The sequence below is a fragment of the Sinocyclocheilus rhinocerous genome, unplaced genomic scaffold (genome assembly GCF_001515625.1).
Source record: "Sinocyclocheilus rhinocerous isolate Xijiao unplaced genomic scaffold, SAMN03320098_v1.1 scaffold148, whole genome shotgun sequence".
In the NCBI taxonomy this organism is placed as follows: domain Eukaryota; kingdom Metazoa; phylum Chordata; class Actinopteri; order Cypriniformes; family Cyprinidae; genus Sinocyclocheilus; species Sinocyclocheilus rhinocerous.
The window spans coordinates 150,862-163,591 of NW_015653472.1; the positions used below are offsets into that span (position 1 = coordinate 150,862).

Genomic DNA, 12,730 nt, shown 5'->3' on the forward strand with positions numbered 1-12,730 from the left:
ACAAACAGACTAGACTCACCGACAGCGGGTTACAACTTCAATACACGACGAGAGACAATGGCAACATGAGGGCAACTTATAGCAGACAAGAGGGTCACATGACAAGAACAAACCAATGGGAAACAAGACACATGACTAAAACAACCAATCAGAACATGACACATACACAAGGCAGAGAGACATGAGGCAAGGGAAGCATGACACTAACATCAGGAAACAATTACAAAATAAAAGACATGGACATGAACATGAAACAAAAACAAAACACAAACACAAAACCCCACATTACAAAATTACATTTTAAAATGCATTAAAATAGAAAATATTTATTTTAATAATATATTAAAATATTAAAATGAAATATTTTTATTTATTTGTATTTTTGATCAAATAAATGCAGCCTTAGTGAGCATAAGAGACTTGTTTCAAAAACATTCAAATATTCTTATAGACCCCAAATATTTTAACTGTATGTAGGTTAGTTACACATTAATAGTTGGCTTTTTATGAAACTAATGTGAACAAGTGTTTTGCATCATACCTTACTATATTTTGTATTTTAGTAGACTGCAACACTGTTTTGACCAATCAGCGTCCAGCCAGGACCCACTTTTTTTTTATTCTTTGACTTGAAAGCTGCTAATACATTTTAAATTATGCCAAAGAAATCTCACTTTAACAGCTGTTTGGTATTTGAGTTTGCGTACATGTTGAAAGTGCAAGTGTTACATAAGGATATTTTAAATGAAGGATTATAAAAGTAAACTCTCTTGTTTTGTTATCACAGCTACAAAGGAAGAGGCATATAGGAAATGACATCGTGGCCATCCTGTTTCAAGAGGAGAACACTCCATTTGTGCCAGACATGATTGCCTCCAACTTCCTGCATGCCTATGTAGTGGTGCAAGTTGAAAATGCCTGTTCTGACAACGTCCTGTACAAGGTACATTATCACAGTATTACTGCAATCTAGCGCTTCTGTAACACTTCTCTGTGAGTCAGTAAATGATACACGTATTTGTCATTCTCTAGGTTTCAGTAACAGCGAGAGACGACGTCCCCTTCTTCGGACCACCCCTCCCTAACCCAGCCATTTTTAAGAAAGTGAGTTGCTGAATCTAAATAAATGGAAGTGGAGTATTTATGCTTTGCACTAGCAACATCATGATCATGGGTTTAGTTCCTAAGGAATGCAATGATGAAATAAATACAGTAAATAATCTTTGAATGGCATTTGAGGGGGGGTATTTAGTATCTGCTAAATACAGTTATGTTCAGTTCAAAGGTTTGGGATTAGTGAGATTTTTTTTTTAAATGTTTTTTAAAATCTCTTATACTCACCAAGGCTGCATATATTTGATCAAAATACAATAAAAACTGTAATTTTGTAAAATATAATTAATTTTTTGAATATATTTTGAAATGTCATTTATTCCAGTGATGGCAAAGCTGAATTTTCAGTGTCACATGATCCTTTAGAAATCATTCTAATATGCTGATTTCGTGCACAAGAAACAATTAATATTATTATTTTCAATGTTGAAAACAGTTGTGCTGGAAACGGTGATCATTTTTTCAGGATTCTTTGATAAATATAAAGTTCAAAACAATTGCTTTTTTTTTTTTAAATAGAGTTTTTTTGTAATATTTTAATGCCTGTCACTGTTACTTTTAATCAGTTTAATGCATCCTTGCTGAATAAAAGTATTAATGTGTCTTTAAGAAATATATATTTTAAATGGTATTGCTTGTAACGAAAACGGAAAAGAGAGGAAAAGACTTTCCTCTCCTTCCAAATATAGAGTTCTGGCATGAAACTCTAGATGGCGCAGTCTATAGGTCTAACTCAATCTGACCTAATGACATCATTATCACATGGCACAGCTGATTGGTTCTCTCCTGTATCGGTAGCCAATGAGCTCGCTACTCAACATTCAAATATATGATTAGTGCTTGCAGTAGCTGTTGCAGCTTGCTTCAGAAACCCTCCACCTTCCCCAGCTCCACCTGTATAGATCTGCTACGAGGTGATCATGTATGCTATATGGGGGTTATTTTCATGTATGTTATATTTGCAGCAGCAATATTTCTTACATGCTCACAGCAGCATGTTGTGGATGTATTGGCAGTAGCAAGTCTCGGTACTTGTTCTGCCGCAGCAGCAGCGTAGCAGATCTATTCCGCCAAGACCAAATACATTAACATTGTCATGTACATTACCATGCCAATCCCTCCGAGAGTTGTCATGACAGAACTGTATTTCTCTCATTTGCTCTCCATCTACACCTTTCTGCCTCTCTCAGGGCCCAGAGTTTCATGAATTCTTGCTTACCAAGCTGATCAATGCTGAATACGCTTGTTACAAAGCTGAAAAATTTGCCAAATTAGAGGTAAGTGTCATTGAGTTGTCAGAAATCAGTGCTCATATGTAACACCAATGTATGGTTTCAAATGTGATGTATTGATAAAATGTATTTTATGATAAATGTGACTTACAAATGCATACATGTAACGTAAATGTCCTTAAAATAAATTTGCAAGCCTCGTCTAACAGTCATTTACTATTTATATTCAAATGTATTTGCTATACAAGTACACTATCCCACTTTCATCATCAGGAGCGTACCCGGTCTGCCCTGCTGGAGACGCTGTACGAGGAGCTGCACATCAACAGTCAGGCTATGATGGGGCTGGGAGGAGAGGAGGACAAACTGGAGAATGGAGGAGGAGGGGGAGGGAGCTTCTTTGAGTCTTTCAAGGTAATCCACAAGGACACAGGGCTCTGGGGGTCTCTGTGAGGGCACGTACATCCAGAATAGAGGAGGATGGGGATGTTCGTGAAGCATTACTCTAGCTTGTGCATGAATGGTGGACAGGGTGCATTTGGTTTGTGGTCATGAATCTTTTCATGACATGAGTCATTCATTCAGTGTAGTGTTATTTTACTTATTTTATTTTATATACTATTATATTTTATAACATTATATGTAATATTATATTTTAGTTTTTATAGTTTTAAATAAGATGTTATTTTATTTTTCTGTTTTCATTTTATTTAAAGTTCTAGTAATTTTGTTGTACTTATCATTTTTGTTAGTTTCCGTTTTTAATATGTCTATTTAGTATTAGTTATTAGATTTTATTTAATTTAGGTTCAGTTATTTTAGTACTTCAGCTTAAACGAAACAAAAAAAAATTCAGCTGGAATAAAATAAGTTTACATTTTAGTTTTAGTTTCAGTTAATGATGATAATAACTCTGGTTCAGACTGGTCTTTTTTTTTATCTTGCTGCTATTATTCTTTACGAACAGTAGCATTTTTTCTCTCTTGGGATTTAGATGGCGGTGTCTTTATGACTCCAGTTTCCAAGTGATGTAACCGATGCTACCTAAATTAAATTACTCATTACCGTAATTAACACTAATTAGTCCTGTTAGCACATTGTCGAGCATAGATGCACTCATGAGATTTATCTTGTGCTCTACAGTTTTTTGCTTCCTAAAATGCTTTGCAAATTAATCAGTAGTACATGATTCATCATACACAACATATTGTACACAAATATTTCTCTGTAATATGCAGCATCATGCCTGATGAGTATGTAGAGGTCATTTTTCAAGTAGACTGAATTTTCCATAGCTATAATTCATTACAGACAGACTGTTTGTATGTGCTTGGGAGCCGGGTTTATAATTGAAAGTGTTCATTGGTGTTCACACATTGATTGTGGTCATCCAGTCATGAAAAATCAGTCTTCTCATAAATAATTTTTCTTTTAACCTATTATATTTGCTTCCGCAACTTCCGCAACCACTTATTCGAACAGTTTTCATCAGCAGCTGTCTATAGCCAAACTTGTTCGCATAGATGCAGCTCATCTGTGGTTGTGGCATTCTGGGATTTTCCCTTGAAATCGGGCAGCACTTTAGTGGGTGATATTTGATCAATATCCATTAACACTCTCAGGCGGTTCTGCTCTCTAATGGTTGCTAGCTTCAGTAGTGGACTTCCTGCTAACTTCATATCACCAGTCCTCCCTCTGGCCATATGCTTTTTTCTTTTACAAACAAAACTGCACTCTTGGCTCAGGTATTTTCCTGGGTCATTTTAGCAACTTGATTCATTGGCTTCAGACCCACTCCATTGGCCCACCCTGACCTGCCGCTGCTCACCGTGTTTCCTCCTGATCTGTCCCTGTGCTATAGCGGGTGATCCGCAGCAGGAGCCAGTCTCTGGACACCATGGGCCTCAATATCAGGAAGTACACAGTCTCCAATAGTCACAGCGGCAGTTTCACCCACAACAACAACAACCACCACTCACCAGAGTCCCCCAAACCCCCTGGGATAGTAAGTAACCCCCTGCCCTACTGGCTTTCCAATGGGCCAAACTATGCTAGTCCCCTCACTTCCCTTCACTATGAGGTAAAAAACCGGTCCGGGTTACATATACATCACTAATTCCTGACTACACTAAAAGTTAAGCACATGCACAGATGCTCTGAGTTGGCAAACTAAAAACAAGCAACACAATGAAGATGAAATAATTAATGATTAATCAACCAACTTCTATTTGATAAATAATTGCCCTCATGCACCAGTCCCTTTTTTTATCCTCGTTTTTGATTCTCATTCCCATCATGCTTTCTGTCTGTCATCTCTGCAGCCACTGATCTTATTCACTGGACCTTTTACAGTTTATCTCAGGAGCATTTCTTTAAGGGTCACTTGCACTGGTCTTGCTCATGTTTGCTGCTCTAGCAACAGTTAGCATTTCCTGAGTTAAAAGGGTCAATGACATGAAGTTCCTATCTATTAGTTTATTCTAAACTACATTAGAAATGTAATTAATAGATTCATTGACTTCAATGCATCTCTTCTATTTTAAGCCTGTTTATAATTTCTGTATTAAAATATATTTTGATATTTTTTAGAGCACCTACATCACCACATGTTGTTTGAGAAGGTTTCGAGAAAAATCATCCGCAAACTCCAGCATATTCATTTGCCAGACACAACTGGAAGTTCAAACAGGACTGAGTTCTATGGTCAGATGAAACTAAAAAATGAGCTTTTTAGCTCATAAAAAATCTAAACCTGACTGCCTCTGTTAGAGACCTTATAATGGGCCATGGTTGAATCTTCCAACAGGACAAAGATCCAAAACAAACATCAAAATCAAAACAAAAATTGGGTCACTGAGCACAAAATGAAACTTCTGCCATGGCCATCCCAGTTCCCTGACCTGAACCTTATAGAAAATGAGTGTGGTGAACTGAAGAGAAGAAGCACCAACATGGAGCTGGGAATCTGAAGGGTCTGGAGTGAATCTTTATGAAGGAATGGCCTCTGATCTCTTGCCAGGTGTTCTCCAAACTCATCAGGTATTATATTAGAAAACTCAGAGCTGTTATGTTGGCAAATAGAGGTTGCAAAAATTATTGAATAAAAGGGTACAGTTAATTTTGTGTATATCGTGTATTAGAGAAAAACATTTATTTCATAAGATTTTCCCCCCGTTTTAAATTCTTAAAATAAAATATTTTCATAGCACTTCTTTGTTTATATTCACCAAGGGTACCAACATTTGTGTGTGTGTGTGTGTGTGTGTGTATATATATATATATATATATATATATATATGTAAACATATAAGTAAAAGAAAAAATTAAATAGCAACTGCTTCACTACTTAATTATTATAAACAGTTTAATTGTTTTTATATATATGTAAAGACATATAAGTAAAAGAAAAAATTAAATAGCAACTGCTTCACTACTTAATTATTATAAACAGTTTAATTGTTTTAATAATTCATAATTTAATTATTTATTTAGCGAGGACCCCTGAAGACCCTCATGACTATATGATAAGATCAGTAAGTCTCTTAAAATATCAGATAAGATTAGTTCAGGTTGTAAATGTTCATGTGGTGCAAATCCCTAAAAAAATAATATTTTTGATTAAATAATTTGTAATATTCTTTTTTTTTTTAAATACCTTGAAAAATATATTTAAAAACCTTTTTGAAAATAATGATGGTTGCATGGCATTTGTCACATGACATTTTATTTCGAAAATGATAACGTTTTTCAAATCCATCGTGAATACAAAGAATAAATATTTGAGAACTTGGCGCATATGTTTTAAACTATATATTTTTTTAAAGTGTTTTCCTTTTCTTTATTGCGGACACTTTTATACTGTATAAATATGTCATTGACCCAAAAGCATGTGATATGAATTTGAGCTTTCCCCAACGCAGACTGTTACTCCTTTAACCCCCGTTATGATCACAGGAGGTGCGTGTGTGTTATGGTGGAGATGAGGTCCTCTGAGAAGTGCATGACATAAATTGGTGTGGAATGTGTTGAATGTCGTTCATGAGGGAGTGAAACACTGTCAGATAGTCTACAAGGGGTCATGTGAGACATTGTTTTGTTATTTTCCTTGCAGTGTCCCTCAGGAATGAATATTATCTGATTTTGAAGTAGGATAAGGCGGCCTGCGGCAGTATTAGTATAAAGATGGTTGTGAATGTATTGACCTTACCACATCCCCCACAGGATCAGATGCACATCAGCACCACATAAGGACCTGCTGGGAGCATTACATATTTATGTGTGTGCATGTTGAATGGATTCTGCTGTACTAATGTCTTAATATGCAGGTGTCCTGTTGGTAAGTATAATGCTTGCACAGGTTAAGTACAGAGGCAGCGTCCTCCGGCCAGCCAGCTCAAGCGCAGTGGCTCTTATGGTGCTGCTCCTTGCCCTGGGGACTGTCACACACTGAGAGCCATGCTAAGTCATGCCAGCGCCCTTGTGAGCACAACTCATATGAGTCTAGTGAAATCCCACTTTCCCCACAGGGACTTGCACTGGAACAGACTTCAGAGTTACTGAGCCATGTCTCTGTCACAGTTAATGTTTCTGTTATTTATAGCACTATCATATGGCATGTCAGTCATATGGACGTTTTGACCTTCACACAGGTAATGCAATGGAGAATAAAAACCAAAATGTTAGCACTAAAATTTTTCGGCTATTGGGACTTTAATCCCAAAGGTTACAGGTGAAAATGAATCGTGTATAGTGATTCATCCCCCTATGGTGATTAAGTCATAACAACCAGGGCCATGGACAGTAATGGGGGGCCCACTAAGGTCCTCTGTGACAGTGGTTCTCAATTGGTTTTGCTTCAGGACCCAGTACATTACACATCAAGTGACAACCCAACACATACCAAAATTATTTATCATAAACAAGTAAATAAAAATGTCTTTAAAATCACACTGAATAGGTCCATAGGTCCAATAATATGCAAAATTATTAACATAAACTGGATACTAAAATTGACAGTGTTTTTGTGCATTTTTATTTTGTTTGTAGTTTTTATTTTATTTTTGTACGATTTTATTTTATTGTAATTACAAACATCCATGAAACACATTGAAAGTGTATAGGTCCAACAATATGCAAAATGAATGGCATAAAGTAAATAAAAACTTTAAAATCACACTGAAACTTGCATAGGTCCAATGATATGCAAAAATTATTAACAAACTGGATAGTAAAATTGACAGTTTAGTAAATTCTGTTTTTTATTTAAAAATGTTTCAATTTTATTTGTATTTTTGTACATTTTTATTTTATTGTAGTATTTTATTTATTTATTTATTTATTTTTGTACTTGTATTGCAAATAAAAACATCCTTAAAGTCAAATTGAAACTGCAAAGTGCTTAGGTCCAACAATTTGCAAAATAGCATAAGCTGGATAGTAAAATTTTAAGTTTTGTACGTTTTGTTTTTTATTTTAATATTTAAAATGGTATTATTTTATTTTATCATATCATTGTTTTCCCCTTCTATGTGGGACCCTGATATGAAAATGGATTGGCTTCAACAGGCCAATCCATTTTTATATCACGACCCACCAGTTCTATGAGCCACTGATCTATGATATAACCTGAGTTTGCATAGCTTGCATTTTTGCAAGATGAACATGATATCTGGCCCAATTAAAGAGAGCTCAGTTACCAAAACATTGCATAAATGCTTATTTAACAGCATGATATATATGAATTTCTTTGTCTGACTAACCTGTTCCAGCAATGTTAACCTGACTAACTGTTAAGCTGTGTTCAAAAGTCAACTGTCCAGTTGTCTCCAATTGTGTGCTGTGTGCTCAGCTTTCTTGTCCTTCACAGGTCCCGTACCTCCTGAGGTTCCTCCGGCCCTTTTTTCTTCGTGTGGCTACTCTGTTGTGTTCATGACAGCTTTTTTCTTGCTGTTCATGCTTTGATGACTGTCTCTCCAGCAGATGTTTGTAGGCTACTTTGTTTGTTAACACATAACCTATTGCATGGACTCATGATTTCTCTCGTTCTCTCTCTCTTTCTCTGTGGGCTCTGTGCAGTCATTGCTTGTCCCAGGCAAAAGCCCAAGTAAATATGGACGTCGTGGCAGTGCCATAGGAATAGGAACCATAGAAGAGGTTCATGTATAACTCTCACTCCTCTCTCATATGCATCATTTGTTCTCACCGCATGTTAACAGAATGATTGACACTAATGTATACAATAATACACCCATTGAACAAACTATGTTTACTCCAGGGTTATTATACAGTAGTTAACTACAACTAAATCCATAAAAAGGCTTTCATTACTTTCGTTACAAAAAAAAAAAAACTTAAATTGAAATAAAATATATTGAAAATTTCATTTGGTTTCAAATTTCAGTTAATTTAATTTGATATAGTAAAATAACTCAAACTAAGTAAAAAATAAATAAAATCTATATAGACATATTTAAAACAAAAACTAATAAAAAAAGACAAAAACATATTTATAAATTTCACAGCAGTTTTTAATTGTTTTCAATTAAATATGGCATTTTACCCTGACAACTTCATCTAACCTTGTAATGACATCTTTTTCATTTTTTAAATTTCATTTTAAATTATTTTTACATTGTATTTTTTATTTATTGCAATAATAAAATGTGGCCGATAGCTGATAAATTGTCCATTTAAAATTCTATATTTTGCCTAAACAAATAAAAATACTAAATATAAAACACTAAAACTAAAATCAATCATTTTAAAATCTAAAGTGAATTTAGGTGAATATTCATTTTGAGATTTTGAGATTAATTTTGCCAAGTATTACATTTAAAGTGTTAAATTATGAACTAAAATTATTAGTATTTTGTAAAGATGAACTTTTAAGTGAGCTTTAAAAGATGGCAAAGTTCTTCCTTAAAAGCAGAGGAAATGGGCATGCACAATTAAATATCCAACATCGGCCAATAATGATAAAATATCTTTATTATTGGCCGATAACTGATATGAAACAAATATATTGTGCATCCATCATTTTAACAGCTATCCAAGCAGATATTCATGCCATACTATCAGGTCTTACGAAACAGGCCATTTTCCTATTGTAAGCCACTTTGACAGTTAAGCATTGTTCAGTCAGAAAGTCATATTGCACATTTTTATATCCGATGCCACTGTTAAAATGATCCATGTACATCTATGTGTAGCAGAATTGTTTCAGTGTTTATGTTCATGGTGAAAAGTCACAGATTTCATGATAGCTCTCCTTTCAGCATCACTTCCTGCAAGTAATGCATCGCTCTGCTGCGTTTTTAATGTCCAATGTTACTTCTTGTTGTGTAGTAGTATGTACTATTCGGTGTATTTCTGTCCCCTCATCTGATAATTGTACACTCTTTGCGAGCTAATAGCATAGAAACACAAAGGAAAAAGGCAGCAGAGTCTTTCCAAAGCCTTTGAAGCCATTTTAGATAAAAGCCTTTTTGAAGGTCTTTCATTTGAAGTCATAAAGCAGTAGCTGTAAAATCCCAGCGCTCAGGCTTGAAGAGAACAAAGTGTCCCCAGCGAGAGCACAGCGCCCAGTGAAGCTCAGAAGATCCTGCTCCCATCTTTCATCTCTCAGTTCAGGCCGAAACCCTCAAGCACACACTTCACATCCACCTTGCCAGTCAAGATACGAAACAGTGTCTTTTGTTCTCAAAAAGACTGGAGCATGCCACAGATAAAAGAAATAATAGATCACAATTGCAAGTGGTTTAACATAGACCTGACCTATAGAGGATCTATTATCCTTAAAGTTTCCTTTGAGACCACATGGTGACCATCACAGTGTGAAGGTGTGTCTGTATGAATCCTAGGCTCACTGATCTTCTTGTTCTTGTTCCTACAGTCTTTGATCATTCCTGGAAAAAGCCCAACTAGGAAAAAGTCAGGACCCTTTAGCTCTCGACGTAGCAGTGCTATCGGCATTGAGAACATCCAGGAGGTCCAGGAGAAGAGGTAAGAGGTTAAATGAAGCCTTAGTGAGCATAAGAATCTTTAAAAACAAACAAAAAGTTGTGCCAACTCCAAACATTTGAATGGTAGAGTATGTGCGTGTTTGAGTGAGAGCAGGGCTCAACATTAAGAATCACATGATGGCTCAGGCCAGTTTGAGAGAGATATTAATAGAATTGTCAGTATTGACAGAATGGTTATATTTCCAAAAATCGTACATTTATTGATCATGCACATGTACATGCAAAAACAATATAATATTTGTACATGTATGTATTTAGTCTTTTTTATCTTTTTTACTGGCAAGATAACATTTAATTAAAATATAAGAGTTAAGGCCCATTCACACCAAGAACAATAAAGATGTAGTTTTCATTTTAAATTTAAAAGAATAGCAGAGTCCACACCACAACTCTAATGATAATGACACAGTGGAACGATATTATTGGAGTCACTTTCAAAACGATTTTTTTCCAGCTGACGAACGCTAAAAACATTCAACACTCAAAACAGAATCCAACTTGCTTTAAAGAGCTTGTTTATTTAAAGCAGCGGATGGCATGATTGCAGCCTGTGCTTATAATAAACAGAACAATATTGTGTGTGGACACTAATATAGTTAACGTTATAGTTATCTTTAAGTTAGCGTTCTTGGTGTGAACAGGCCTTTATTGGCAGAACATAAAGCATAATATTACAACTGAACTCCCTCCTTTTGTGTGTGTTTATATGTTTGGTGAAGAATTGCTGCTCTGTTGTCAGAGGACAGGACAGTGCTCTGTCTTTCTCTACCCAGCGTCACTCTCAAGAATGGGAGGCTCGTCGTGGATCCTTCCAAGTATAACTGCCACCATAGAATGACACCTCTTTAACCATAGAGTAGCTGCTTACCTTACCTGGCCATAGAAATGCATCTGAAATGCTATGAATTATGGCCTTTAGCACATTATTAAACTGGTCACACATGCAAAATCAACATGCTAACTGATTGGTGGTCTGCTGATTTTTCAGCCAATCAGTAATGTCTGTTTTACTGATTTTGCATGAACTGGCCTTTGTCATATGTGCTGTAGTACTTACAGGCCCTTTGACTGATGTTGCTCTGAATTAATGTGTTTCAGTGTAGTGATGTGAATCGGCATGTACTGTTGTATCGAATTTAACCTAACCTAACTCTGAGACTGCAGTTGGACTCCGTCACCTCACCTTTGACGTGTAGAGTTGCAAACACAATGCTTATGCTGCCCTCTGATGGTGAGTGTGTGTGTCTGCAGCAGTAGAGAGTGCTCTCCCAGCACACAGAAGACTCCTGACAGTGGCCACGCCTCCCAGGACCCCAAGTCTGAAAACTCCTCCAATCAGAGCTCTCCTGAGGTCCTCATCACTAAGAACAGGTAAAGTGAAAAGCATTAACCTGAGTGATGATTGATTCGATTTGTTCACATATATCAGTGTAGATCAGACTATAAATTTGCCTTAACCCATATTTTTATGTCTTTAGGGTTAATTTCAACTTTTTGTAATATAAAGATCAAAATTCTTTTGGAATTTTTATTTACCATGACTTTATTTATTTTTGCTATATTTCAGATGTATTTTAATGTAAAGGTTTTATTTTTCTCTTTCTTTAGTTTCCATCTTAATCAATGAAAATTAATTAAAAAAATAAGAATCAAGAGAATGTGAAATGATTTGTACACAATGATTTATTTTTGAAAATCATTATTTTGTTGACAATATTGCATTTAATAAAATTAAACATTTATAGGCATATATTGAAAATTGTTGTGACCATTTCCACAACGACAAACAATTTTGCCCCATAAGCTTTTTTCAAATGTTATAGTGTACTTGCTTATCAAGGAGACAAACATGTTAATGAAGAGCATCCTTGAGATAATGAATAAGGTAAAACATTTTATAGTGTGTTTTGTCCAGTTTTCTCAAATATGCAAAACATGAAAAATATTATGTAAATGTACAGTTTTAGGTGCATAAAATATCATTACCATCACTTCCATAATTTTAGATGTGGTGGAAATGTTTGAGAAAAAAGGCTGAAAATATGTCCACTGTTGGACATTGTTAGACAAACTGAACTAGTGAAACACCCTATTAGTGTTACAGTTCCCACTGCATTTACCTGCATGCAAGAGAGTCATTTTGTTTTATTTTCTTGCCAAAATCAGTTTTTACTCGCATTTGGTGCTTGATAGGGTTTGCTATTGAGCACTTGCTGTGTGTTTTGGTGGATGCAAGTGATCTGACAACAAGAACTATAGTTGTTTCATGCTCGTTATGGGTGAAAGCATTAAGAACATGTGTTTGTTTGTGTGTGTGTGTGTGTGTGTGTGTGTGTGTGTGTGTGTGTGTCGCTCAAACATGTA

At 35.5% G+C, this 12,730-nt stretch overlaps 1 protein-coding gene across 2 annotated transcripts in view; it reads left to right on the forward strand.

The window, feature by feature from the left end:
* LOC107716101 (rap1 GTPase-activating protein 1-like) overlaps positions 1-12,730 on the forward strand; it is an 89,424-nt gene that overhangs the window by 72,441 nt on the left and 4,253 nt on the right. For both annotated transcript variants that reach the window (XM_016522424.1, XM_016522425.1), the window contains 9 exons: positions 788-943; positions 1,033-1,104; positions 2,304-2,390; positions 2,619-2,759; positions 4,207-4,350; positions 8,421-8,498; positions 10,237-10,346; positions 11,086-11,181; positions 11,618-11,737. In XM_016522424.1, coding sequence (XP_016377910.1) covers positions 788-943; positions 1,033-1,104; positions 2,304-2,390; positions 2,619-2,759; positions 4,207-4,350; positions 8,421-8,498; positions 10,237-10,346; positions 11,086-11,181; positions 11,618-11,737 — 1,004 coding nt within the window. The remainder of the gene's footprint in view (positions 1-787; positions 944-1,032; positions 1,105-2,303; positions 2,391-2,618; positions 2,760-4,206; positions 4,351-8,420; positions 8,499-10,236; positions 10,347-11,085; positions 11,182-11,617; positions 11,738-12,730) is intronic.